Source organism: Leishmania braziliensis, chromosome 36 (assembly GCF_000002845.2).
Source record: "Leishmania braziliensis MHOM/BR/75/M2904 complete genome, chromosome 36".
Lineage (NCBI taxonomy): Eukaryota > Euglenozoa > Kinetoplastea > Trypanosomatida > Trypanosomatidae > Leishmania > Leishmania braziliensis.
The window spans coordinates 165,900-193,615 of NC_009327.2; the positions used below are offsets into that span (position 1 = coordinate 165,900).

Here is a 27,716-nt window from a genome sequence, read left to right on the forward strand (position 1 = left end):
CATACATCTCTATCTCTATGTCTATATATACATAGGCATATATGTATGTATGGGTATATATTCGTGTGAGGTCTAGAGTAGTACAGAGGTCGTCACACTTCAACGGCCTTCACAAAAGAAAAAGAACAACACTCCTCTCGAGCGCGCCCTTCACCTCATGAGAGACTGCCTCGGGGTGTTTCTTCTCCTTTTCTTTTTACGACTGTCTTCATGCCCATACTCTACTCTCTTGCGTCTGTGTAAGTGTGGGTGTCCTCCTGTCCTCTGCATCTCGTGTCCTCCATAACCACGTCAAAGGGGGGGGGGGGGGGGGGGAGATGGAGGAAGAAGGAGAAAGGGTAGAGAACGGGAAAGGGAGGTTGGTGGTGCATGTCATGTGCACAGACAGCAGGGGCATCACAATCGCAGAGAGAATGGGGGAGCGGAAAGTAAGACAGAAAAAGTCGACACAAAGGCCGTTATGTACAAGAATAAACCACACTAGCTCCCACGCATCCAAGAAGGTCATCAGTGTCCATGAGCACACAAACACAACGCGCCGCATTTGCAGGTGAACAGGGAAGTTGGTAATGAGCTGACACAGATTAGTAACGTTTAAAGATACAAGGAGGAGAGAGACAAGAAGACTGAAAGAGATAAACGCGAGCCAGTCACGCAGAGTCCACGAGTAGTACACCTCTTGTAAAAGCACAAACAAAAGAGAGGAGAAACATCCCCTTCTCGCACATCCACAGCAGCAGGACAAGAGACATCGCGCAGGAGAGGCTGGGGTTATCAGGTTTTTATTTTCCGGTTCTGACACCGAAACAATCGTGTGCAACACCCCCCACTGCAGGAAAAGGGGAAAGACACGATCCCAGCGTCTATAACAACGCCTTAGTACGTCCTCATTGACCTCGTCGCCTCGCTGCGGTTCGCTCAAAAGAAGCCTGGACCGCCGCGGGGGCGACGGCGGCCATTGCCAGAGCCTCCAAAGGTGCCTGAGAAGCCTCCTGTCTGGAAACCACCGCCACCAAACATCATGTTCATCACCGTGACAATATCCTCCTGGTTCGAACCGCCACCAAAGCCGCTTGGCATACTGGACCCCTCCACGTCATTGTCCATCTGACCTGAGTCGTACATGCGCTTCTTCTTCGGGTCAGAGAGCACGCCAAAGGCCTCACCAATCTCTTTGAACTGCATCTCGGCGTGCAACTTCTCCTCCTCACTTGCATGCGCCCACTTGTCCGGGTGCCACTGCAAGCACGCTTTCTTGTAGGCCCGCTTGATGGCATCTGGGTTGGCCTCGTGTTGAGATAGGCCAAGAATTTTGTAGTAGTTCTTGCGCTTAGCACGCTTGGCGCGCGCCTTGAGCTGGCGCAGCTCCGCTTCGAACTTGCCATCCTCCTCGGCAGCCTGCTGCATGTCACGCACCGCTTCATCGAAGTTTTCCAGGTGCTCTTGAATGCGACTTCGGCGAGCGTAGATTTTCGCTGAAGTAGCACCGTTGTTGATGGCGTAGTCGCAGTCGAGGAGAGCACCCTTGTAGTCGTTCAAGTCCATCTTCGCAGCCGCCCGGTTACTGCGCAGTGTAGCATTCATGCGGGCGTTGGTGAGGTCGCATTCAACTGCCTGCGTATACTCCATCACGGCCTCCTTGGCGTTCTTGTTCTTGAAAGCGGCATTGCCAGCGTCTTTGTGTGACTCGATAGCACGGATGCGCTTGAGCAAGACACGTGCCTTGGTGTTGTCAGGGTCCATCTGTAGTGTCTCCCGCAAAATATTCTGCGCGCTGGCGAAGCCCTCCTGGCCACGGTAGTAGAGCACCAGTGCACGCAGATAGAGGTAGTAAGGGTCGGAGTTGTGTGTGTACGCGAAAGGGGAGAGAACCTTAGATGCCCCATCCGGCGACGAAGACGCGTGCGCCTCTGCATAGAGAAACGCCAGCGTCGTGGAGCCGGGAAAGTCGCGGTACGGCCCGGCGAGTGCTCGGCCGGCTTCTGCAAAGAAGCCGTTCTCTATCAACTGCCGCCCCCGCGGCACAACCATGCCGGCCTGCTCCGCACTAGTCACCAACTCCCTGAGGTGCTTGACATCCTGTGGCGTGGACTTTAGCGACGTTGACACAGCTATCAACCCCGCCTTCAGCGCCTCCGAGGCGCGGTCAAACAGGCCTAGATTACACAACGCGCTGTGCAGCCGCGAGTACGCCTTGGCAAATGTGTTATCCATCGCCACTGCCTTCTCTGCGTCGTCAGCGGCTTCCTGGTACTGACCCCTCTTCAAGTATGCCGCACTGCGGTTGGAGTAGAGCACCGGTTCATCTGGATGGGCCTCGATGGCGGCACTATAGTACTGAATCGCCTCCGAGAAAGCGTTCGACTTGAACGCCTGATTGCCTTGCTCTTTCAGGGCCTCCCAGTTGCCCTTGCCGCTAGAGCCTGTGGCAGACGTTTCGTCCTGCGTCATGGCGATGCGAAAAGCAAACGCGCACGTAGAAATGGAAAAAGAAAGAGGGAAAGGAAAAACGTGCCGCAACAACAACAGCAGCCGCAAGACAATACACGCGCAGATGGGGGAGGGAGGATGAAAGAGAAACGCAAGACGATGGAGATGATACGAGCACGGGAGAGAGAAGGGGGGTTACCACACAAAGGAGAAGCCACAGAGAGGCCAACAACAACAAAACCAAAAGGAAAAGCAAAGAACACAAGTGGAGACGCACGAGAGTATAACACAATGAAAAGTGGGGAAGATCGAACACCAAAAGGAAGAAAGGGGATGGGAGATAGAAAGTAGATGTTATGCAAACGCTTTGCAGCTTTCCGATGGTCGTGGTTGCTCAAGGAGACACGCCCCCCAAAAAAGGAGCTAACGAAGCCCTAGTGTATTGTTATGTTCTTCGTTCCGGTGATATGAGAGATGAGAACGCAGTGAGGTAGAGCGCAAGGTAGTCAGAGAGAAGAGGGGTGTAAAAAGAGGAAGGACAATGAACAGAAGAGAGGCAGAGTAGGGAAAGAAGTGGTAGAAGAGTCTGTCGGGGTTCTTTCTCGCAACCTCTACGCCTGTGCAAGTGAAGTATGCTGATTCACCGTGGCAGGTCACTTGGCGCCACATGCACCGAGAGGGGTGTGCTTGGCGCGCAAGGAAAATGCAAAAGCATCTCTTATACGCACACGATTCATGGTGTAGCTGCCACCACCACGGGTGTATTTTTACATCAGTTCAAGCATGCTGACCCTTGGGTAACCCTTTTGCCTTCGCTTTACTAAAATGCAGCGCTTTCCATACGACTCCACAATGATGGCAATAGGCATTTCGGAAATGGACACACGCACGGAAGAAACAAGAGCGAGAGTGATATACAACCAAGACAAAGAAACTCAGTGAGTAAGGCGGCAATAAGAACAGAAGCAAATTCGAAAGGAAGCGGCAGAGAAAAAGAGCATACGAGACTGAACGAAGGGAGGTCAATAAGAGGGGAATGTACATTGCTGTGGTGATTCACACATACGCACAGGTAAGCTAAGGTAAGAGACACAGACAAAGACTGAGACATGAAGACATACAACGATAGGCAAAGAAATCTAAGGGAAAACAACACAGGAAATCATAGTAACGGCTCCTTTTGTTGTTGTTGTTTTCGCTAATGGAACGAAAAAAAGAACAGCACAAGACAAGAAAAGGGAGCACAATGAGAGAAAAATAAAACGAGAGAAGCGCCAACACACAGGAGACAACAGTAGCAGATGGGCACTTCTCAACCCATGTTTTCCGTCTTCGGCATTCCTGACTTGCTAAGGGAGGTACATCCAAACATCGATACAGACGCAGCGGAGGGAGACAAGAGGCGACGATGAGCGGAGTTATGTCCGAGCAATACATCGCGCATGGCAAAACAACGTCGTCGTCAAAAATGTGGGTGATCAAAGCAGAAAAAAAAGGGGGAGGGGAAGAGGGAAAGAGCGATCTTTTGAAATGGATTCTAGCGCACTGCTGGTACGTTCCTTTTTTTTTTGGTTATTTTTTTGGGGTGATGGTTGCTTGCGCTTTTCGTTCCGCTCGCCCGCTTCACCAAAACCTCAATATGGAGTCGCCAGAAAGGACGCCGTGGAGGGACACGCAAGGAAAAGAGCAACAAAGGCGTATGGACTGCGCTAGAGTTTCGTCACTGCCTGGGACAAGCGGCCCGTCAATCTGTTCCTCCTCTGTTGAGCTAAGCGGAACGTAAGTGTCTCGCCCTCCGATGTTACCTTTCCTCTCTACCCCGCCTGGTTCGTCAGCCTGCATGCTAGCTCGAAGAAAAACGGCGAGAAATATTCACCGCTTTTTTCGGTGCCAACTCCCAAAATTTCGCCTGCACAGACGCGCACACGTCGACAGACTACACAGCAAAGGTTTAAGGAGGAAAAAAGGCTAGCTTGATATCGTTAGCGTCTGTGTGTGCCTTGTAGTAAAGTCGTCTTATTTCCTGAGGTATGTGCGGGGAAATGGCCTTACCACACGAACACGCCACCTCTCTAGTGCCGTCAGCACTCCGGCCACGCCCCCCCCCCCCACACTTGCCCACCACCACACACAGAGAAAAAAAAAAGAGAGCGAAGGCACACAAATGCGTCAATCCATCGGTCCCTCGCCATCAAGCCAACAAAATGAAGCAAAAAAAAAGATATCAACCAGTGCAAAGACAAAAAAATAATAATAATAACCAACACACAGCGATGCGTAAACAGCAGAGGAAGGAGAAACAAGGAAACATAAAAACAATAAGAAGCTAAATTAGAGGTGTTTAACCGTGGAAAACAATCAGAAAGAGGGTGGGGGGAAGAGGATGAAACATATTAACTTACACCAGAGCGTCGAAAGGGGGAAGAGAAACAGATAAATGCAAGTGTGGCTTCTGTCTGACTGCTTCGTCCACAACACAAGAAAAAGGGTTGAGATGCAGCGGAGACTCCTGCATCCTTGATGTGCGTATCTCTACGTAAGTTTTCTTCTTTAAAGCCTCGACGGCGCCACTGTCCTGATCATCGTCCATACACTGTGACCTCCCCTTTTCAAATCCTCAACCTCAGTCCTCTCCCACTTCACCACCTTTGCAACCCCTTGGAGCAACAACGAAAGCCTCACCGCAGCAATGCCCTGCACTCTCCATGCAGAAGCTCGTAAAAGCGCCACGCCTCTCTCATTTCGGTCTAAGATCCATTATTCGGACGACGTGTCCAGCACAGCCGCTCCCTGGAACATGTTCAATAACCGCAGCAAGAAAACGAGGAAAAAGATACTTTTGCTTTGTGTGTGTGTACGAAGAAGCGGTTAAACGAACCCATCACACATCAGGGAAGGGGTACCCAACGAGCACACCAACAGCAAAGAGCAGCGGCGCAACGGGGGCGCCCCAGGGAGGACTCTGAAGAGCACCTTCTGTCCGTAAGAGGGAAGGGGAGCTACACGATAGTCGTCAGATAATGAAGACCCATAAGAGAAGCACAAGTGAGCAAAGGCAGAACTTGGAAGAAAAGGAGGGAACGTAAGTTGTCATTGATCCAAGAGGGTGACAAGGAGGCAAGAGAGGCGAAGAGAGAACAAGGGAAGAGAGTCAAAACAGAAAAGAATCACCACGCGCCTCGATGTCGTCTGACATGACCCTCCTGGCTCGCCATGCATGCGCCAGCAGGCAGGCAGCGGCGCTAGGTGGTTTTGCTGTGGGATAGTATCACCTTCAACGCGGCAGACGATGGCGGTAACAGCATCTCGCGCAGCATATCGTTTCGTGTCGCCGCAATAACATCTCGACACCAGTCATTCATTGCGAACGAGATACCGAACGTAAGGCTACTCACCGTGAAGGAAAAGGGCATCTTGCGGTAAAGGGAGGCAACCTCTTTAGGGCTTTTAAGCAGTGATTGTATGGAGCGAGTGCCCAGTCGCCCGTACACGACACGCTCCACCTGGCGATTACGCTTCATGACACTCAGTGGGTGTGTGATCACAGAGCCGGTCATCCCCGACATCGCGCCGGCAGCCATGTACTGCCCAAAAGTGTGGCAGTCAAATCGCTCCTTCAAGTACTCGTATGAAGCGAATCCGATGCCGGCAAGAAGGCCCACGCCCATCATGGAAAGATAGCAGCCTTTCCACAGTGCGCCAATGCCGTGACGTCGAGCCATGGTGCGCAGCAGCCAGAAGTATGACTGAAAGCTGGGAACGGCGTTCAAGGCGGCACGCGTGCGCAAAAGATCTAGTGGGTACACTATCGCCGTTCCAACCGACGCTGCGGCGGCCCCGGCAGCAAAGTTGGTGTACGGTGTGGCCACATGTGAGTACATGAGCCGCTCGGCCAATAACTGAAACATATCGAAGAAACAGTACGTCAAGGCACCGTATGGTACTACTCGCAACATTGTGACGTGTCCAGACATCCACATATTGGGGCTCTGCCTGATGACTTCGTAGAGCAGCTGTGCTCCCTTCTTTGCCGAGCTTTTCTCAGCCATGCCCACCTGATACAGAATTTTGAGCCGGTCAAAGGGCAAGGAAAAGAACTTGGCCGTTGCGGCAGCCACCCCGCCGCAGAGGAATGCCTCCGGCAGCGTCACAATGTTGTGACGTGACGAGTACACGACCGTCGTCTCATAATAATTACGTGTGCGTCGCTTTATGAGATCGTTCACTGTGAAGCTCGTTGCGGTGGCGATGGGGCCCTTGATCCAGTTCATGGCAAGACCCTTGTAGAGCCCCTGGCGAATCCCTTCCTCGCGATACACCGTTTGTAAGGCATTAATGACACTAGAGTAGCGGCCTGGGGTGACCTGCATGCGCCGCCGCACAATATCAAGTGGGTAGGTCGCCGACTGGGCAAGCAAGCCTGCAAATCCGCCAGCCATCAGTCGCTGATAGGTTGGGATGTCCCTGTCAGATTTAAGGTGTGACACCTTCACAATGTAGTGCTTGAGTGTCTCAAAGCACGCAAAGCTACAGCCGGCGTATGGGACGATGCCTACAAGCGTAGGGAAAAGGCCACTGTAGAGGGAGATCACACCTTGCTTAGATATGACCTCTTTGAAAGCGGCGCCATAGCTAGGAAAGTGCCGCTTGCCGGAGCTGCTATGTGCTGCAAATCGGGCACGCATTAGGTCCAGTGGGTAAGTGCAGGTAGTCGAAGTGGCCCCTGCCAGTGAGCCGCTAATGAAGCGAAGCGTCACTGCCCGCGCCTCATCAGGCGAGCCGTCTGGATTGGTGCGGCTAAAAATGCAACGCAGCTTGCTGTGGTAAAAGTCAAACGAGGCATACGTGATGGCCGCGTATGGAACGACACGGAGCATCATCGCGCCATTGCCAATCCACAGGCCAGTAAAGCCAAACTTTCGCACCGTCTCCACGCCGAGGTAGACTGCCTCGCGCAAGTTGAAGCGCCGTGATGATTCCACTTGAAAAATTATCTTGACACGGTCTCCAGGCGCGATGACGGTCTTGCTCACAGCGCCAGCGATGCCGCCCACGGCGAAACTCTCGATGAACCGAATTACCCCCTTGGTAAATGAATGTGGCGCGTTTGTGCCGCTCGTGTCCTCGTACCCGTGCTTCACAACGAGGACACTATACTCGCCAGAGCGGTCAAAATCCAAAAGCTCCTCACCCAAGGAAGAGAAGGTGTGGCGATTCTCGTGGCAGAAGAGCGACCACTGCGGCTCCGTTAGGCCGCCGATGCCGTCTGTGTCGTATCGGAGAACGAGAGCACGCAGCTCCTGGTCAGAGAGGTCGCATAAGGGAGCCACCTTCTCTACAATTGTGTGAATTGGTATTATGAGGGTTCCCTCTCGCGAGTCAGATGCAGAGGGGTCATCTGCGCTATGGAACCTCGCGCCGCCAGATGAAGCATTTGGAGCTGACACAAGTGAGCTATCAGCGGCCTTGGACGTAGGCACCAAAAGGGACGACGAGGTTGCCAACGGCATGAACAAGCGCTCCTCGAAATAGGCAGAGGCTACAAATTTACAAAACACGTGGCAGAAGCGGGAAACAGCCAAACTCGTTCTCCTACACCTCTAGAACGTCACGATGTAAGAGTGGAAGAAGCAAACAACTAAATGAATTAGGAAATGGAATTTGGCGAACGGAAGAGCATGAAGACAGAGAGGAATCGTTGAGGCGAACAATCCAATAAACAACAGAAAATCAGCACGTAATGCCTGCGCTTGCCAATGTTAATCACTTGAATATGTAATATGAGTGTGGGACTGCGCAGTCTAGCCGCACACCACTGTGCGATTCAGAAAACGAAACATGAGATATCCACAAATAGGGGAAGAGGGAAGGAAGAGAGGAGGATGTGAAGGCAGAGAAGGTAATCGGCAAGAGGGGGTAAATTTTGGCGCACGCGTAAGTCACAGAAGAGTGTGTCGTCCTCAATAAGTCGCCGACCTGGAAACAGACGCATCAGATACGCTGTGACGCCTTGATGCAAAATCGTCGCAAAATGGCAACTGTTGAAGAAAATAAAAGTGTCTGCAATTTAGCGCTGAGCTTTACGGAAACTGTACATAAAAGCCTACACTATTAATGAAGGATCCCAGAGGTTCCAAGAAAGGTAAAAAAAAAAAAAAACAGAGTACAATTCCACTGTGTAGCAACAGATAGCAAATCAGAGCGTAAGTGCGGAAAAGTGGTCGTCTACCTCAGTGTAAACGCTCAAGGCCATCCATGTAAGTGCTTAGCTCTGATTTCATGGCGCCATATTCAAGTTTGTAGTCCCATGTATCCAGTTCATACAGACGCAGCTTATCTGCTGTGGCAGCAAGGTTACGGCGCGTGGCAGTTAGTTCGTTTCTTGCCAGCCTCAAGTCCTGCTGAGTCTCGCGGTCCAACTCTAGCAGATCAATATTGTCCAGCATGTTCTTCTTCCAGCACGATTGCAGGTTTTCAACGTAAGCTTGAATTTCAAGCAGCGATGGCATCATCAACATACCAGGAGCAAACGGCTTCGTATTACTAACTGGCAGCCTCTCACGGCGAACCAGAATCTCTGGACTATGTGCTTCTATCTTCCGTGTCAACTGCGAAACCGCCCGTTTCGCATACTCAGGGTCCTCGGAAGATTGTTTTCCTGGCTCCCCAAGCGTCAACACACCGCCACGCTCTATAGGTGGCAGTAATACTGAAGAGCACGGTTCAAACGGCGCAATAATGTGCTGTGTTGACGGGTCGTAAAATGACTCAAGGAAGTTGAACTGCGGAATACGAGACATCAGCTCACCACAGAAGAGAGAAGCAAAGTAGAGTGTACACTCGTCACTCTCACTAAACGGGGCAGAAACATGATCTCTTCGTTCTACATGAATTGTTGCGACAGACTCGCCAGGTCCATTTCCAATGGGAATCTTGTATATTGGAAACACCAGAACTGCACGCTTTCTTCCAACTTCGTCGATGTGGCGGTTCAATGCAATGGAGCTGCCGAGAACCTCAGCATCCGCGCTGCAAAGGCACCCATGATGAACTTGCGGAGGTGGAAAAACTAACGTTCGCGAAACATTTGCGATCGAAAACATGTCATCACCGCGCTTCACAAAAATATGACCGTGGGAAGCACAAAGCAGACGAGTAGCCCCCTCCAATAAGTTGTAAAGCGAGCAGCAAATCGATTGCGAGACCTCGTAGGATACCTTTGAAATCCCTACTTTCGTGCACGTATCGGAAAGAGAGTGACCCCTGGGTGTCTGCCTCCGAGCCGCCGTGAACTGTGCAAGAGTCCTTGGCAGCTGCAACTTGGAGGGACCTTGTCTACCCCTGCTTCCCATGATATTAAGCCCTTCGACGTTCCGTGGAAGAGGAGACGAAACTAAGTTGGGCTGTTGTTGTGAATTGATGCTAGACAGCTCGCTTGCTGCAGCACGCAAGCGCTTTGTAAGCGGCACCAGCTCATCCGCGCGCAAGCTTTCATTGGCTTCTAACAGTCGATCAATTATATTAGCCACCAGGCAAATTTCTGTCATAATGTTCTCCATTCTACTCTATCTCTGTTTCGGCAAGGAGATTGTCGGGAGATGAGTAAATGCTCCTGCTATTCACTTGTGCAGTAGACATGTGCGTTATCCTCTCTAAGGGAAAGCAGAAGAATGGAGATTAGATATTGAGGATTTTGTACGTACAGTTTACGTTGTCTTCTGGTTGATTGAAATCAATGTTTTTTCCCTCGCTTTTTCTTTTTGTAGTGCTTGGAGCCACTGCAACTCTGTATGATTTCTTGCAATACAGAAAGCGTCTAGGAACATGCATGCTATTGACTCCGTAATGCCCTGCATAAGTGCACATCTAACGTCCTTTTAGCTCGCTAGGAAATGCTGAAAATCTTTCATAGTAGGCAAATACTGCTATATAGACCGGAAACTGCAGTTGTACGCAAATCAAAGCGCCTTGAACACGGCAGAATCCACCTCTAGCGAGCATTTCTAAGGACACAAGACTTCACATATCAATGAGAACAAGAACCGGAACACAGAAACCTCTTTGCTCAAGCTGCTTGCAATGTGAAAAGGAGACTCAAATTGCACTGTCATGAGAAAGTAGTTATGCTCTGTATTTTTCTGTCAGCAGAACTGTGAGCTGCTCCTCTATTCCCGTGACGGAAGAAAAGTCAGTAATACAACGCAAGTAAGAATGTAACAGGAAAAAAATGCACAGTTACAAAACTATAAGGCAACGATATAGAGCGCGTTTGCTGTGCTGAGTTGGTACATGAGAATGTACATGAACGTACATGAAGTGGTCAAGAGGAAGCCAAAAATTCGCATCAAATCTTCAAGACGTCAGGCAAAAATTAGCAATCGAAAGAAAAAGATAGAAACGCAACTAGTGTTCTCAAACAAAGCGGTATCACAGCACGGTAAAAAAAAAAAAAAGAAACGAAAGAGGCAAAATTTCTTCAGAGAAGCAGAGTAGTGCAATTTAGGATTTGAAAAATGGCGGCTTGAACTCAACAACGATAATAGTCATGTTGTCGGTACCGGCCTTGACGGAGTTCGACTGAGCAAGGCAGCGATCAAGAACCTGTTCACAAACAAGACTAATATCCACTGCAACAGGATGTCCATTCTTGTCAACGTCCTTGTTTTGGATCAGTGTTTTCACAAGGTTGCAGCACTCCTCGTTGGACAATACATCCCATATGCCATCGCACCCTATTACGATGAACTCATCATCACTTCGCGACGGTGTCACCGTAATATCAGGACAGGCAGTAACGGCCTGATCCGTCCAACTCTTCTCAGTGCAACATTTAAAGTCCACGTCACCTAAGGCTCTACTGACAGCCAGCGCCATGTTAACACGCCCATTTTCTACGTGACACCCAGCGGCGATAATTCTCGCCTCCTCCGCAGGGACCGAGGGCTTGTGGTCCACGCTAAGGGGAACAGCCTTGCCACCTCGATATAGCACGGCGCGGCTGTCGCCGGCATTTGCACAAACTATTCGCTGCTTAGCCAAATAAACACAGTTTGCAGTGGTACCACTGGACACAAACTTCTTGCAAATTTGGCTGTCCGCTTCTTTGAAAGAAACCTCAAACGCTTTCGCGATGTCATCCTTGTATATAGCAATGTTCTTGAGTAACTCATCCAGCATGTGTGCTCTACAGTAGCGTGACGCCTCATCTGATTGATGGCCGTCAAAAACACCAAAGAAAGCCTGGTCTTTGTTACCATTCAGATTCAGCTGCGCGACATGAGCATCCTCCATCGATTTTCTCCATCCCTGCATACTGCAGCACCCTACACGCAGGTGGGACGTCTCGAACACGGTCGAGAATTTCTGAGTTTCCGGCTTGGTAAGCATATCACCCATTTTTCGATATCTACAAGGAGAAAGCACTGATTATGTCGAAGTTGTATGCCAGGCAAATATGCAAAAAGTGACACACACATACAGAGACACCTATATTAGTAAGTGTGATTATGCGGATATATAAAGGGGTTAGAACAAAGAGAGCGACAGTGAGATAACAGCAAAGTGAATGCACATGTAATTATTCAGTTTTGAGAAACGAACATAAAAGGCACATTCGTGGAAACCAGAAGAAAAAGTCCATACTGCAGAGGACAAGCTAATATGAAGCTCATTGCTTTTCAATAACACAGCTCTTTTCTGTTGCTGCTTAGTTGAATCTAGCCACCAGTCGCAGTCCGGCCTGCAAAAGAGAATCCACAGCTTGCAACTCGTCTTGCACAGTGGCAAAGTTTCCCGGATAACAACGGCAACAGCAGGACTCATGAAATAAGTGAAAAAAAAAGTCGACACAGTGCCTCAATGAACCAGTATAACTTCACTGCCGAGCAAGAAAGCTGCACCACTCATCCGAAAGAGTAAGAGACGCATACGGTCGGGCACTTGGTTGTAAAGCGTTAGTGACAAATACCAATGTACAAGCAGTCTAGGAGACTTAATCAGCGTAATTTTCTGCGCAACTGCTTGCTCTTGTCGTTCTTGGGTGGTCCCTTCTTTGTGCGCACCGGTCGAGGAGGAGGCATAACCGATCGAAGGAAATGCGTGCGCTTTAGCGATTTCGTGAGCTCCTGCTGTACCGAATCTTGGCGCCACTGCAGGGAGGGCGCCGCTTTCATCTCCTGCGGCAGCAAAATAATTCTGATGTTTGAGCCACGAACTGTTACTCGCTCATAAAACCTGTAAGTGGAGTCTTTTGCTTGGTGCCGGACATCAACAAGCTCAATGTTTCCTCGTGAAACGTCGAAATCTGCCAGTTTTCCTTTGTACAGATCACCCTCAACGGTTTCCACTGTCACTCTCAAGTGCAGGGCCTCAAATACCACAGAAGAAGGAATGTCCTTCTTACAATTTGAAGTATCTGTCATTCTGGCGACGTGACTAGGACAATTGCATGGGTTCTGGAAAAGTACAGGTAAATAATGAAGCAGAGAAAATCATATTCAAGACGTAATGTGTGAAAGAAGTTGTGGCTTGTGGCATCACAAATGCTGGTTTCTTGAAGCAATCGCCTTCGTCCAAGAGCTGCAGCGCAGAAAGTAGGAAGCGGCTCGCTAAAGCATTGGCCGCCTCACCCTTGAGGATTGTCCTATATGTGCTCTACAACAGAGAGCCATATACGCTTTGCAAGAGCTTGTCTGTATGGGTGTTTTCCTTTCAGGGTACGCATCCCTGTCGCTTTCTCTGTACTACCGTTTACAAAGCACACCTTTGTAACTTTATTCGGGAGCATATCAAACCGCAGAAAACTGGATGCGGAGTTACAGGTCAACAAAAGCGAGGGTTGGGTCAAAGCAAAAGCGCTCTTTCTCTGTGCACCGGAGGGGGGGGGAACGATTGGCACAGTGGTGAGGCAACCGTTGTATAGCACCTTCCAACAGAGCAAAATGCACACACTCGCTCCAGCGGAAGAAGCAGAGAGTGAGGAGGCGAGATAACAGGCGGTCTCAGAGACAACAGGATGAAAAACCATAGGGAGAGCCTTGGCAAGATCATGATACCAAGTTCTTCAATGCAAAGAAGAAGATTTCCATGGGCCAGCAGGAAATCGACTGCCCGACCTCTGAAGAGCGTGGCTTCCGCGTCCAAACTCCTGAGCATCTCCCCCGCTCATTCTCGCCTCGTCGCTCTCATCAACGGGCGGTGCATTTTCGACAATCAGCAAAATCTTGCTTGTAAGAAATTTCGCCTGCTGAGGAACTAAACAGCACCAGAGCCAGCGCCTTTGCTTGCAGAAAAGGGCTGCGCACTGTATATTAACCGCCCAAGAGTCGCTGCAATGCATGCCACTACTGCTCACTTGTTTCTGAGCAATCGTCCAGCGTCCCTGCTTCTCTCTCCTGTCGTTATGCTTTTGGTCTAAATGCTGATGCATGCAACACTTCTAGCAAAAGCATCCACGAGGTACAAAGAACAAAGGATTACTTTTGTTTCGCTGAGACTGGCTGCCTCAGAATGGGCTTCTTGGGCTTCTCAGGAGATTCCTCAGAGAGCTACAGTCTGTCAGACAATAGCAGCAAAGTGGATGACCGAATCAAGCTCACATACGCTGAAACGGTGGTGTCTTTGGCAACTGCTTTTGGCCTTGTGATCATTGTTTTGCTAGATCTTCTTTACCGAAGCACCTTCCGTCATGCAATGCTTCTCAGAGTTCAGCGCGAAACGCGTTTTGACGGTGCCTATATTCTCGGTAAACCAGAAGGAAGCCGTGCGCGGATTATTCTGGAAAACGGGTTGAAAACACACGCGTTTCGTATTAGCGACCCTCCTCAGTACTCACGAGTGGTTCCAGCAGTGGTGTCGGAGTCGCGTGACGCAAAGAAGGATTGTGTTGAGATGCTTAGCAAAGTACGTACAATACTAGCTAAGTCGTACGGAAGATGTGCGGAGTTGATGTCCATGCGCTGCTGTCTTGCCTGTGTTACGGGCGCTCTTCCAGCTGAGCAGTCGGAAAGGTTTCTTCGAATATATGAAAGGGTCATGTTTTGCTCGCATCGGGTGAATGGAGACGAGAAGCTGGTTACTTCAGATGATATACGGTACATGCATGCATTTTTCTATAATAATGTGCTCAAAGTTTTGCAATGATCTCGACACACTGCTGCTATATTTGGCTGTTTTTGTTTTACGCCTCCTTTTTTTTTTGTCTGTGGCATGCTATTTCGGGGAGGGAGTAAGATGAAGCTGTTCAGCGCAATCTTCTTGCAAGCGAAAAGTGAGTTCTTCAATAAGGAGAGCTGAGTACCACCACTGCCAATGATTGTCTATCTACAAGATACATCCGCATATATTTTGTGTGTTTTACTTATTCTGGATGCAAGCAACGAATGAAAATTTGCATGAGCTCTAAATGTAAAGGAAAGGTCTTTCGCCTGAGATACGCCTATAGGGTCTCGTTTTGTGACTGAACCGTCGCATCCTTCTGTGTGGTGGCTCATGTCTGTAGCTTAAGTGAGAGTGAGAACGACATGCGCGGGAGGAAAAGGTAGTTGTGCTATTGGGGTACAGTGAACATGCAGTGATGGAGATACATGATGTGGCTTTTATTTCCTTTCCAAAGTGTGGAACGGCAAATCCCAATTACTAATTGTTGAGTTGAACCTCTTCTCTATGCTTCTTTTCAAATTTTGCCCCTCTATCTAGAAGAACGCACTGCTAATTTTTTGGTGTAGAGAGAAACCTACTGTTTACTACTCAATTATTCATAAGGGAAAATAAAATTATTATACCCCGCAAAAAAGAAAATAAAAAATGACTGTCACTATCAAGCTTGCAAACGGCAATCAACATACAGTTGAAGTGGCGGATTTTAACATCACAGTTGCGGAGTTCAAGAATCAAATAGCGGAAACACTAGCGATCCCAGCGGAGGAGCAGCGCATCATTCTACGTGGAAAAGTGTTGAAGGATGAGGGAGTGCTTTCAGCAATTGGCATGGAGGACGGCAATGTTATACACGTCGTACGAAGCAAGAAGAGTGTAGCCACGGCACCGGCAACGAATGTTTCAAGCACTCCAGGCACCAGTGATACTGTTACATCACTGAATACACAGTCGCCTGCTACTGTAGCCACACAGCCCGCACTCCCACAGGCTACTGCCAATCCATATGCAGCTCTAATGAGCAACTTCGGTGCACCACAGACGCAGCAACCTGGCTTCGGCGCTGCTGGATTCCCTGCCTCAGGAAACCCTTTTGCAAACATGGGTATGGGTATGGGCATGGCAGGTGGATTGGGTGAAGCTGGCAGCCCCACACCACAGCAGGCGATAGAACTGATGCAGAATCCTATGATGCAACAAATGATGCAACAGGTACTCAACAACCCCCAGTTTATGCAGTACATTATCCAAAACTCTCCGCAACTGACTGGCCTGCCGCAGGATCAACAGCAGGCTGTTATGGAAATGATGCGAAACCCATACATGATGCAGCAGGCAATGGCAATGATGAGCAGTTTAGGAGGTACAGGCGGTGTGCAACCGGCAACTTTGCAGGCTGCCCCGACTCCAGCCGTAGGAACTGGGTTCAACTCTGCGATGTTTGCGCCCCCCGTGCCACAAGGTAATCTGCGGGAAGTTTATCGAGAGCAGTTGCAGCTGCTGCGAGATATGGGATTCCCCAATGAGGAAGCGAACATTGCTGCCCTACAACAGGCTCAGGGCAACGTGCAGTTCGCACTGGAGCGGCTTCTTGGTGCTTGATCTAGTGGGCTTTGTTTCGCGTTTCTTGTCGTTTTGTTATTCTTACCTGTGCTTGTGGTCTTCAAAACTGATCGTAGCAAAGGACAAGCTCTTGTGTTTCACCGGATAAGAGTACATCTCTTGATACTGGCGGACTGGTTTTAGGGAGGTTTTGCTACGGAGAATACTCTAGCAACTCAATCATTAGCCAAAAAGGCAATGGGTGCAACTGCTACGAATGTGTTGACAGGTATTCTACTCATATGGATGCCAGTAGGGAAAAAGTAGAAAGGACATTTCTACGTCAAGTAAACGTTATGCATTTTAGGCGAATAGTGGTACATCATTAGATTCTTGATGAAATTCAGCTACTCTCTTTTTTCTTTTGCATCCTTTTGTTTCCTTCTTTTCCTGATCACGTTTCCTTCCGCTCAGAAATGACAACGCTTCATAGTAAAGACGTTCAGTTGCCAAGTGTGGAACTCATTTTCTTTTTCTTTGACGAACTAAAACCTGTCGAAGAGAGGGCAGAATACTGAAAGAGAAAAAAATACACGCACGCACGCACACACAAACTTTTCTTTTTTTCTTCACAATCTCTGCTGTCGCACTTCTTGGTCCTTTCTCCGCACTACAACCCACACAGGTGCCAAGACACTAGCTTCCAACTTCTGTTCTTTTGACATTTGTGAAAAGGGGCAAAGGAGGAACTCCCCTCCTTTTGCAGGTTGCAGATCCTTTTCTTTGAAGTGAGTTCCTCTCTGCAGCGTTTCAAATGTCATCGTTTGGCCGAGTTACCACCCGGGGCGGCGATTCTGGGACACGTGACAGTCTTGATCGGTACAATCGCTTGGATGTTTTGGGAGAGGGTACTTATGGCGTAGTTTACCGCGCTGTCGACAAAATCACTGGACAGTACGTTGCTCTAAAGAAAGTACGGCTTGATCGAACCGAGGAGGGCATTCCGCAGACTGCGCTGCGCGAGGTGTCAATTCTGCAAGAGTTCGATCACCCCAACATCGTGAACTTGCTCGACGTCATTTGTTCGGACGGAAAGCTCTACCTTGTCTTCGAGTATGTGGAGGCGGATCTCAAAAAGGCACTTGAAAAACAGGAAGGGGGCTACTCTGGAATGGATCTAAAGCGTCTTATCTATCAGCTTTTAGATGGTCTTTACTTTTGTCACCGCCATCGCATCATCCACCGTGATCTGAAGCCGGCTAATATCCTCCTGACATCGGCGAACATACTCAAGCTGGCTGATTTTGGTCTCGCCCGTGCGTTCCAAGTGCCCATGCACACCTACACGCACGAGGTGGTCACGCTGTGGTACCGTGCTCCTGAGATTCTTCTCGGTGAGAAACACTACACTCCTGCCGTGGATATTTGGAGTGTCGGCTGCATTTTTGCCGAGCTGGCCCGCCGAAAAGTTCTTTTCCGTGGTGACAGCGAAATTGGGCAATTATTTGAGATTTTTCAAGTGCTGGGGACTCCTGCTGACGCCGAGGGGTCCTGGCCAGGTGTGTCGCGCCTGCCCGACTACCGCGACGTATTTCCTAAGTGGACCGCAAAGCGGCTGGGACAGGTGCTACCAGAACTTCATCAGGACGCTATTGACCTTCTCTCTAAGATGCTCAAGTACGACCCGCGGGAGCGCATATCAGCCAAGGAAGCCCTCCAGCACCCGTGGTTCAGCGACCTTCGATGGTAGAGCGGAAAGGAAGTAACTAATAATCGTCTGTTGGCGGGTTGGACGATTAAAGGTTTGTTTCTCTGGAGGTGCATTGTTGAGGCAGCACCTACTCACTTTTCCTTAGCTCCTACTTAGACTAGTTTTTTTTTTGACCTGTTTCGACTCTCCGCGTTTTAGATTTTTCTCTCATACGCATACATACATAGTCTTTTTCGTTCGCTCTTCCACAGCACCATTACCACCCGTACCCTTTCTTCTCATTAGCTGACTTTGTGTCAGTCGCGAAGCGGATTTGGTAATCTCTATTTTTGTTTTTTTTTTTTTTTTCAATTTAGTTCAGATCTTCGTCCCCTTACTTGTACCATGAACCTCCGCAAAAAGATGCCAAGCATGCAGCAATTTTACATCCAGATCAGGTTTCTCGTAGAACAGGTGGCCTCTCTCGCTGCTTTTTGACTTCGAGGTAGAGACGCCGGCTTCTTTCCCACAAAGGCGTAAGCTGACCTGGCCATGCACGTTGGTGAAGAAATGGGATCGCCTACTCAGGCATTTGCGAGCTGCAACGCCCCTATGAAAGACGAAAGCAGCGCTTAAATGCAGTCTTACAACCCGCTGTTTATACTTCCATTCTCATGCTTAGCACGCACATTCTGTTCTCACTATCCCTTTCTCTTTGTTTCCACTTGTCATTTCACAAAAGCTGTGCCGCAACTCGTGGTTTTACACGCATATTTTTGCAGCTGCCCTTCTCTTTTTATGTCGGCCGCCACTGCTAAGATGGCGGCGACTGGATATGATCGCGACGTTGCTGTCAAGGTGGCGGAGGAAAACTACAGTCTTCAGAAGAGACTTGCGCGAATGGAGAGGGAAGAACAGCAGCAGAGGCGGGCGGCCGACTACGACTCTCGCTTTGAGGGCACTGCTGACACAATCGCCAACGATAGGATGCGGCGCCGAAACAACGCACTTCAGGATGAAATTGCTGAGCTGGAGAGCCAGCTGAGGGAGCTGCAGATGATCAATATCATCGACCTGCAGCATGAGTACACTCGTCTAGATAACCGCCGTGCATACCTTCTGAACGAACTTGCCGGCCTCCGACGCATTCTTGCTAATCAGAGCAAAGATGTGAAGCGAGCCACTCGGACGGTCAACAGTCAGCACGAGCTCCGTCGCCAAAACAGCGTGGAGCATGCCTCATCCATCGAGGACATTCAAATGTTCAGAGAGAAGAGGGAGTCACTAGCCAAGGAAATCCAACACTTGATCGCAAAGGAGCGCCACTTAAAGTCAAAACTTGAGACGCTTCCCGCACCAGGGGAGGATCACGAGGTCGTGGCTAGCCACCTCAGGGAGGATAACGAAAAGAAGGACCACACCATTGCGCGACTGGAGGCGACCCTAAAGGAAGAGCAGCAGAAAGCAGGCGCCCAGCTCGCTGAGGCGAACTCCTCTGATGATATTCAACGCCTGCGAGAGGAGTATGTCCAGTTGAACGACCAGCTCAGGCGCAGCAAGCGGTAATGCCGGGTGCGCCGATAGGTGACAGAGCTGTTCAACTTTCGCACGCCACGCTGGACTGCAGTTCCTCGTTCTCCCATGGTCTTTTTTGCCTTTGTATTTGTGTCACGTGCGGGTGGCAGTACAACACCCGTTTCCCGATCCGTCTCCGCCGACTGCTTTATAAAGGGTGGTTGTACTTGCTGCCCCTTTCTCTTGACGTGTAGGGCTGGTGCGCGTGTGTTGTTGCCGAGTATGTACCATACGTCTTTGTCCTTTTTTTTTCGTTCTCGCTCTTGACTCTGAGGCTTCCGACGACAGCTCGTGCACTGTTCGCATGTTTTGTGATGCAGGTGACCCGTGTGTGGGATATACATGTAGTTTAGAACAACACTGCTCAGGGTGCAGCAACAAAACGCAAACACCAACGAAAGGGAAAACACAAAGCACGGATGACTTGTGTCACGGCGACAGGCAGCTCAAGTAAGGCGGAGCAACTCTGCAGAGAGAATAGGCTGTGTTGGAAGTGCGAAAGCAACCAAGTCATCTAATGCTATCCTATGGGCACCAGGTAAAGGCTGTGCTTCATCTGGAATAAGCAGACAAATAGCACTGAGTTGAAGCAATACAACGGCCGGCAATGCACGACAGCGTTCCCTTCATATTGCTCTATTCATTCGATACTCTTCTGTTTCGTGCTTGCTCTTCCGACTCGGCCGATTTCGTCGGCATTTTCTTCTTGGGACTTGACGTGCTGCCCACCTAGATACTTTTCCCTCTTCACATACATTTCTCTCTGTACTTTTGTGAGAAAGCGCGTAAGGGCTTTTTGTCTTCTCATTCCGCACCTTACAGCGGCAGGATAATGCGCAGAAGCGCTCTGGCCTACGTGCTGCGCAGCAGCATCCCGCTCCTCGCAACTCCCGCTTTCCTAGAGTATGTAAAGCACATGCGCAACATTGGTATCAGTGCTCACATTGATAGCGGCAAAACAACGCTGAGCGAGCGCATTCTCTTCTACTCCGGTCGCATCGGAAAGATCCACGAGGTGAAAGGCGGCACCGAAGTCGGCGCCACAATGGACTCCATGGAGCTAGAGAAGGAGCGCGGCATCACTATTCGCTCCGCTGCGACGCAGTGTCGCTGGAAGAGCAGCACCATCAACATCATCGATACCCCCGGTCATGTCGACTTCACCATCGAAGTGGAGCGCGCCCTTCGCGTGCTGGACGGCGCTATCCTGCTCATGTGCGCCGTTGGCGGTGTGCAGAGCCAGACGCTGACGGTGGATCGTCAGATGAAGAGGTACGGGGTACCGCGCATCTGCTTCATTAACAAGCTTGATCGCGACAACGCGAACCCACAACGGGCACTAAAGCAAGCGCAGGAGCGTCTGGGCATCAACGCCTTCTTTATCCAGCTGAACATGGGCATTGCACAGGACTTTGAAGGCGTCGTCGACCTCATCGATGAGAAGGCCATTTATTTTGACGGCCCTTTTGGTGAGACCATCCGTTACGAGCCGGTGCCGAGCTACCTCAAGGAGGACGTGAACGCCGCACGCAAGGAGCTCGTGAGCCGCCTAGCCGAGTGCGACGAGGAAATGGAGTCTATCTTTCTCAATGACCAGGAGCCGACAGCTGCGCAGATCCATGCTGCCATTCGCCGCGCTACCATCGCCAATAAGTTTGTGCCCGTGATGGTCGGTTCGGCATACCGGAACAAAGGCGTGCAGCTGCTCCTGGACGCGGTGGAGCGCTACCTGCCGTCACCAGAGGAGCGCCACAACTCCGGCTATCGGGTGAAGCGTGTCAAGGACGAGGACGGTAACGTGTCGAACGTGAAGGATGGCGAGGTGGCGCTGCTGACGGATGACGAGAAGCCGCTGGTGGCTCTCGTTTTCAAGATCGAGGAAACAAAGAAGTCGGGGCTGTCCAACTACGTGCGAGTGTACCAGGGGAAGATGCGGAAGGAACACTTGATGAATATCCGCACCGGCAAGAACTTCTTGCCGCCAAAGCTTGTGCGCATGCATGCGGATAGCGCCGAGGTTGTGGACGAGGTACGCGCTGGTGACATTTGTGCCATTCAGGGTGAGGTGGACGCGTCCTCAGGTGACACTCTAATGAAGGCCGGACCGCAGTCTGGATCGCAGCTTTTTTCGTGCGAGGACATGTACGTCCCGCCGCGCGTCATCTCGGCCTCACTCAGGACGAAGGATGACAAGGAGCATTCCAGGGTACGGGAGCGTATGCTCGCCTTCATGCGAGAAGACCCCACATTTGTGTACTACCGCAACTCAGAGACGAACGAGGACATTGTAGAGGGCATGGGTGAGCTGCACCTTGACATTTATGTCGAGCGGCTGAAGCGAGAATACGGACTGCAGGTGGAACTCGGCAAACCAACGGTCAACTACCGCGAGATTATCACGAAGCGGCAGGAGTTCGACTTTGTCTTCAAGCGGCAAAGCGGAGGTGCGGGCCAGTGGGCGCATCTGAAGGGCTACGTCGAGCCGCTGCCAATCGATATGTCGGTCGAGAAGGGCGTCAAGAACAAAGCGACGACACGCTGCTCGAACGGTGACATCCGTGAGTCGCTGCAGAAGACGGTGGTGAAGCAGCTGGAGCGCAAGATTTTCGTGAAGGGTGAGCTGATGCACGCACCTGTTTGGGGGGTGCACTTCCACTTGAGCGGTGGCGCCATGCACGAGGTGGACTCGAACGATCAGGCCTTCAAGAACGCGACACAGGAGCTGTGGGAGACGCTGCTGCCGAAGCTGAAGCCGACACTTGTGGAGCCATTCATGGATGTTGAGATGACAGTGCCTGCGACGAACATGACTGATGTGGCGACCGAGTTCTCAAAGCGAGAGGGTGTGGTGACCGAGACCACTGTAAATGGTCCTGATGCAGTGATCCGTGGGGAAACGGCACTGGACACCATGTTCGGCTTTATTTCTGACCTTCGACGACTCACGAAGGGTCAGGGTGACTTTAGCATGCAGTTTAAGGAATATCGGCCGATGCAGCAGTACAAGGCGCAAATGCGAATGGATGAGCGCAATAGTGATCTTGGTCGCAAGTCTTTCAAGCTTCCGGACTAAGGTGCTTCCTCCTCCTTCCCCCTTTTTCCCTCCTCCCCATTGGGAAGCTCACCGAGGCACATTCACAGATACTCTACATATGTTTCGTCTTTCTTTTTCATGTCTCTTGCGGATCGGCGCATCAGAGAAACAAACAAACAACAACAAAGTACTCCTTTACTCACTGACGTTACCGTTTTTTCTTTTTTTTTAGTGCTGTCGGGGATTTGCGTTGTCTTTCTCTTTTGGCTTTGCATCCGCGTGAATCTCCTTAGACAGCGGCGCACGCACACCTTTTCGCCGTAGCCTCTCTTGTGGGTTTCCTTTTCTGGAGAAAGGAAAGTGCTCTAGTTTTGTGGGGGAGGGTCGAGGCGGGCGGAATGCCGAAGCTCTTCACCTGCACATTGTCCCTGTGTGCGTGTGTGTGTGTTTGTGGGTGTCGACGGGTGACGCTAGTCAACGAACATGCGTGCATCTCCAACGTGTTCTCAGCAAAGAGAGATGTTGGTGTCTTACAGATCATTTTCTCTTATCATTTCTGTGTCACTGGTTATCTGAACTTAACTAACGAAGACGGAAGAGAAGAAAAAAAAAAAATGGCAAGGCAGGCATTAGTGTTTAATGGAAGCCACATAGTAAAGCGGACCGAGGAAATCCGGAAAACAACATAATATCGAGTGCTGTAGCACACACACACACACACACACACTTGCAGAGGCGTGTGATTGCATATGGTCGCACAGCATTCTGAGACAGAGGCCTCGACTCTCGGCAGGGGCGGGGATTTAGATGCAGGAGGACATTCGTGCGGTAGACAGCGTGTGACATCACGGCGTGAGTGAGTGAACCAGTCAACCGATCAAAACATGATGATTGTGACGACAGGCAGCGTGTTGACGCAGGGCCCTTTCCAAGAGCGCCAATCGTGCTTTTCCTATTGACCTGCATCTCGAGCGATCATTCCACACAGTTACCCAGGAATACGTGTCCCAATACACGTGCCCGGCTGCGAAAATATCGCTGGACCTCTTTCATAGCCCCTCTTCTTGTTTTTTTTTTCTGCCTCGCCGTTTGCTCTGTCCTCCCCTACCCTCTTAACCCGCTGACACACGTTTGGACTCGTACTTATGACTGCGGTGGCGCCACACACACACACACACACAAAACGATTATCGCACTTGTGTGGACCTTTTGCACCGCTGATAATGTGCAGATGCCCTTGGCGTGGCCATGGCATTTATTTTTTCCGTGCACCTCACCCCTTTTGACAACGCCCTCGCACCCTGTTTTTCCACGGAGAAAGTTCCCTCTCCCTCCTCTCCAAGACAGCAACTACAACCGCCAAGTTGGAAAGAGGAGAGAAAGTTCTCTCTCTCTACACGCAAAAAGAGAGAGAAAGACGGCAAATACGTTCTCCTATCGCGGTGTGTGCTGCCTTGGAGCACACGGACGAAGGGGTTCGAATTTCAACAAAGATACACAGACGCACTCGAGTGTCAGCTGCCCATGGCTTGTTGCTTCCGCGCTGCCGTGATCTATAGCCATCACCATCCTTTTTTCTCCCCGGCAAATCGTACCTCTTTCCTTCTTTTTTCTTCTGCTCTTCTCTCGTTCCCGACGTTTAGGTGACTGCGCTTTTTGCAATTTCCTGACGACAAGTGAGAAAAAAGTTGCCTGTCTCAACCTTTCACTCTCTTTGAACCCTATCGTTTGCCTTTTGAGGTTACTCTAAGCGTGGCTTCTCTTTCGTTGTTGCTCCTCGTTGTTGCTGTTTTTCTGTTTTTTCGTACTGTATTGCTCTCTTTTATCCTATATATTTTTTCGTGTGTTTCCCTCTTCACTTTTCCTGTTGCTGTATTTCTACGCGCATTTTTTTTTTTGGCCTTCGTTTTGTGGTTTCAATTTTTTCGTTTCTCTTTTTCTTTTTTAACTGTCCTCTGTTGAGCCAATTTCTAAATTCACGACCCCGGAAACGACCGAAGCCCCTCAGAAAGTGTTGAAGTAGACAGACACGTTAACGCGCAACGGCATGGAGTGCGTACACGCTTGCATCGTTTCATTTTCATCTTTTTTTTTTCTTTCCCGTGCGTGTGTATTTCTGTTGTTGCTCTTTCTGATTCTTTTCCCTGCTTCAGTTTCTTTCCTGTGGCGTGTAAGGCTCTCTCTCTCCTGTGTGTGCTGTTTCAATGTTTTTTCTTTTTTGATTTACTTTACAACTTTTTTCTTCTCTGTTGTTGCTGCCTTCTGCCACAGTTACGATCGTTCACAGCGAGGACGAAAGCCGCCGTCAGCGAGCAGTCTTGCTTCCCCCCTTTTTTCTCTATTTCTCACGTTCACGGAGCAGTAACAAAAAAGAAGAATAGTCACCTATATCGATCCATCTCTGTGTATGTATAGCGAAATTTCTGCATCCCGCTTTGCTTTCATCAAACGCTACTTCTCTCTTTTTGTTTTGATGTGTGCTTCTCTGTGTGTGTGTGTGTTCGTATTTGGAAACTTTTTCTTCACCGCGTACGTACACGTGTGTGCTGGTGCCTTGCTTACGCTTTCGCCTCCCTCCTTTTTGCTTCACTGCCTTTCTTTTCGTCTCCTGCTGAATACACCTAAAGTAAAACCGAGAAGAGTCGCATCCGCACACATAAAACGAGTAACATACACTCCAACTCCAACCCCAATCAACCATCTCCTCATCTCGGCGGAAGAGCAAAGAAAGAGCCTCCTTGTGTCCCCACTCCCGTTTGTCTGCGATTTTCTTTTTGTTCTTCTTTTCTTCGTAGAGCCACACATAGGTAGCGACTCACGGTTAGGCTCACGACAATACACGCACACTCACCCATTCACCCCACCCACACCGACCAACGACACATCTTTGTGTGTGTGTGTCTCGGCAGCGTTTTTTACTGTTTTTTTTTTTCCTTCCTTTTCCTTTGCCTTTGCCCTCCCCCCTCTCTTTGTTATACACACATACACACACACGCATATATGTACATATAGAAGTATACTGTTGCACCTGCCTTGTTTTCCTCTTTATTCTGTTCGCTGCTTCCTCCGGGGCTGTGATTCCCTCTCTGTGCGTATGTACGTCTCTTTATTACCGCTCTACATTTTCTTGTAGAAATAGAAGCAAAACAAACGAGCGAAGCACCCTGGAGAGAGAGGTCTGCGCTCTCTCTCTCGGTACTGCGCATAAGTGGGAGTACACGCTTGACTGTGATTCGTTTGGCGCTGTTCCGTTGTGCGCTGCTGCACAGGTATGTGCATGTGTAGCAGACCCACTACTCCCCTTTAGCATAACGGGCACTTTTTCCTGTGTGATCTCTGACCGATTCATGGTGGAGTGATCAACCGCACAACTACGCAGGGTGACTAAACAGAAATCGTGTTCATCTGTCAGTTCTGGGGGTGTTTATAGTTCTACATTCTGCGATACTGGAGAAGAAAGTGACGTCTGTGCTTGTGGATCGCACTAACGCTCGCCTTGCTTGAGGGGGAGGGAGGGGGGGGGGCCGATCCTCTTCCACTTCCCATGTTTATGAGCGGCGCGCTTACCACGACGTGGCGGTGGCGCTTCCGTTGTACACATGTGGCACCAAAACCTCGACTCGCAACTTGATATTTGGGTCTGCTCAATCTGCGGATCGACAGCGCTCGCACGGCAACGTTGAGAATAGGAGTTTGTGTAGTGACTTGTACGCTGATGACAATGAGGCCTCTCAGCGGGAGATGGGACGTCGCTTGCAAGGGGTGACGCAACACCACCGCTATTATCGAGCGCCAGGTGCGCCGGAGTTCTCATCGAATGTCTCGCTACGACTACCTCACGGACTTCAGCACACACCATCTGGCCATAGTAGACGTGTTGTCCCTCTGTGTGATGACTGGCAGCGGCAAAAGAAAAAGGGAGCGGGTGCTTGGCAGCTTCCGTTTGCGTCACTCCGCCAAGCTCGTTGGCGACGAGCGGCAGCGCCATCTACGTGAGCCATCCGAGTCTTCGCTTCGATTCACAGTCTGAGTTGCACCTCTCTGAAGGATTTCTGACTCGCTCCTCACTTCCTGACTTTGGTGGGTGGCCCTGGTGCCCTTTCCTGCAGGGTGTGCCACCTTGTTCCGCGGCGCCTTATAGTAGCAAAGCTCATCACTTTCAGGCCTACTCACTACACCCCCGCAATTGTGGCCACGGACACTGTGCAAGGTTGGTGCTCTTCGCGGTCCAGACTGACATTCTGCTTTCTTGTTCCACGAGGGACCGCCACATGACTACTTATCTCATTGCTCTCGGCGTAGAGGCTGGGCCGGCTGGTGGGTCATGATTACCTAATTCTTGGCGGAGCAGTGAACCCAGATGCCATTCTGGTAGCCACTACGTCGCGCGACTGCACCGCTGTCTTGTGGAAACTGCCTTCGTGTAAGCAGCATCGCTCTCTGACTCACCCGCACGTCGTGCATGCTTGCCGCTTTTATTCATTCGACACCGAGCTGGCGACGGCGTGTACAGACGGACTGTGCCGCATCTGGACCGGGTCTACCACCGGTGCAGTCAACATACTCGTGTCCCCCAACACCGGCTTCAACGGCACTCTCAGCTCCCGTGCCTACTCCTTTGGTGACAAAGCCCTTCTGGCCGGCGGCTCGGTGCCCAACGTTTCCGGGTGGGATCGCCAGAGGTTCAGTGCACTGGGTTCTGTTTTTCGGTTCCATCATAGTGCAGTGTTGTCTGTCGATGCCTACCGTACTCGCCAGGATATCGTGATATCCGCGGGGGAGGGAATACTGTTTGTGTGGAACTCCGCGACACTGGAGGTGCTACAGCGACTTAACATCAGCCTCTGCGATGCTTGGTCGCCCCGGCCCCAAGGCAGGGCCCTGACAACATCGGGGACGTTTATGAAGAAGACTACCTTCCCGCATGAGCTGTGCTGGACTGTGGCGCGATTGATGGACTGACAGTTTGGTCTCCTGGTGGTAGTCGCTTCCAGCGACAAGTGCCTTCACTTTGTCGACCTCGGTACCACCACGCATGTACAATTCTCAGACGACCACACTCAGGCCCAGCCCACTGGCGCCGCGGTGCAAGAGCAGTCAAACACTCCATCAGAGGTGCTTTCGCTCTATTTTAGGTACTCTGTGAGCAGTATCGACTGCGGACCACCTAACCGCGTTGCGTTCAGTGACACCTGTGGCAATCGCTACGTGCTGGAGCTGAGTTGAAAGCGCTTTGTAGTGTCTCTGTGTGTGTGGAACACGCATGCATAGAAGCCCCCCCCCCCCCAA

General features: G+C 50.4%; 10 protein-coding genes and 1 pseudogene across 11 annotated transcripts; 6 read left to right on the forward strand and 5 right to left on the reverse strand.

The window, feature by feature from the left end:
- Positions 1-918: 918 nt before the first annotated feature.
- Positions 919-2,451, reverse strand: LBRM_35_0590 (putative DNAJ domain protein; the record flags this gene model as incomplete). Its single annotated transcript, XM_001568634.2, has 1 exon — positions 919-2,451. One exon carries the CDS (start codon positions 2,449-2,451, stop codon positions 919-921), a length of 1,533 nt encoding a protein of 510 aa, XP_001568684.2.
- A 3,221-nt stretch (positions 2,452-5,672) lies between these two features.
- Positions 5,673-7,940, reverse strand: LBRM_35_0600 (putative mitochondrial carrier protein; the record flags this gene model as incomplete). The annotated part of the gene is made up of 1 exon (XM_001568635.2): positions 5,673-7,940. The coding sequence occupies one exon, from the start codon at positions 7,938-7,940 to the stop codon at positions 5,673-5,675; it is 2,268 nt and encodes a 755-aa protein (XP_001568685.1).
- A 720-nt stretch (positions 7,941-8,660) lies between these two features.
- LBRM_35_0610 (conserved hypothetical protein) lies at positions 8,661-9,989 on the reverse strand (the record flags this gene model as incomplete). Its single annotated transcript, XM_001568636.1, has 1 exon — positions 8,661-9,989. The coding sequence occupies one exon, from the start codon at positions 9,987-9,989 to the stop codon at positions 8,661-8,663; it is 1,329 nt and encodes a 442-aa protein (XP_001568686.1).
- A 940-nt stretch (positions 9,990-10,929) lies between these two features.
- LBRM_35_0620 (protein phosphatase 2C-like protein) lies at positions 10,930-11,826 on the reverse strand (the record flags this gene model as incomplete). The annotated part of the gene is made up of 1 exon (XM_001568637.1): positions 10,930-11,826. The coding sequence occupies one exon, from the start codon at positions 11,824-11,826 to the stop codon at positions 10,930-10,932; it is 897 nt and encodes a 298-aa protein (XP_001568687.1).
- A 599-nt stretch (positions 11,827-12,425) lies between these two features.
- On the reverse strand, positions 12,426-12,851 carry LBRM_35_0630 (putative small nuclear ribonucleaoprotein; the record flags this gene model as incomplete). Its single annotated transcript, XM_001568638.1, has 1 exon — positions 12,426-12,851. One exon carries the CDS (start codon positions 12,849-12,851, stop codon positions 12,426-12,428), a length of 426 nt encoding a protein of 141 aa, XP_001568688.1.
- A 1,087-nt stretch (positions 12,852-13,938) lies between these two features.
- On the forward strand, positions 13,939-14,571 carry LBRM_35_0640 (conserved hypothetical protein; the record flags this gene model as incomplete). The annotated part of the gene is made up of 1 exon (XM_001568639.1): positions 13,939-14,571. The coding sequence occupies one exon, from the start codon at positions 13,939-13,941 to the stop codon at positions 14,569-14,571; it is 633 nt and encodes a 210-aa protein (XP_001568689.1).
- A 663-nt stretch (positions 14,572-15,234) lies between these two features.
- LBRM_35_0650 (putative ubiquitin-like protein) lies at positions 15,235-16,188 on the forward strand (the record flags this gene model as incomplete). The annotated part of the gene is made up of 1 exon (XM_001568640.1): positions 15,235-16,188. One exon carries the CDS (start codon positions 15,235-15,237, stop codon positions 16,186-16,188), a length of 954 nt encoding a protein of 317 aa, XP_001568690.1.
- Positions 16,189-16,942: 754 nt separating this feature from the next.
- Positions 16,943-17,878, forward strand: LBRM_35_0660 (cell division related protein kinase 2; the record flags this gene model as incomplete). The annotated part of the gene is made up of 1 exon (XM_001568641.2): positions 16,943-17,878. One exon carries the CDS (start codon positions 16,943-16,945, stop codon positions 17,876-17,878), a length of 936 nt encoding a protein of 311 aa, XP_001568691.1.
- A 738-nt stretch (positions 17,879-18,616) lies between these two features.
- Positions 18,617-19,384, forward strand: LBRM_35_0670 (conserved hypothetical protein; the record flags this gene model as incomplete). The annotated part of the gene is made up of 1 exon (XM_001568642.2): positions 18,617-19,384. The coding sequence occupies one exon, from the start codon at positions 18,617-18,619 to the stop codon at positions 19,382-19,384; it is 768 nt and encodes a 255-aa protein (XP_001568692.2).
- Positions 19,385-20,225: 841 nt separating this feature from the next.
- Positions 20,226-22,466, forward strand: LBRM_35_0680 (putative Mitochondrial elongation factor G; the record flags this gene model as incomplete). Its single annotated transcript, XM_001568643.1, has 1 exon — positions 20,226-22,466. One exon carries the CDS (start codon positions 20,226-20,228, stop codon positions 22,464-22,466), a length of 2,241 nt encoding a protein of 746 aa, XP_001568693.1.
- A 3,857-nt stretch (positions 22,467-26,323) lies between these two features.
- LBRM_35_0690 lies at positions 26,324-27,389 on the forward strand (annotated as a pseudogene). The gene is given in 2 exon segments: positions 26,324-26,728; positions 26,730-27,389. Coding segments are annotated over 2 exon segments (1,065 nt in total).
- Positions 27,390-27,716: the final 327 nt, after the last annotated feature.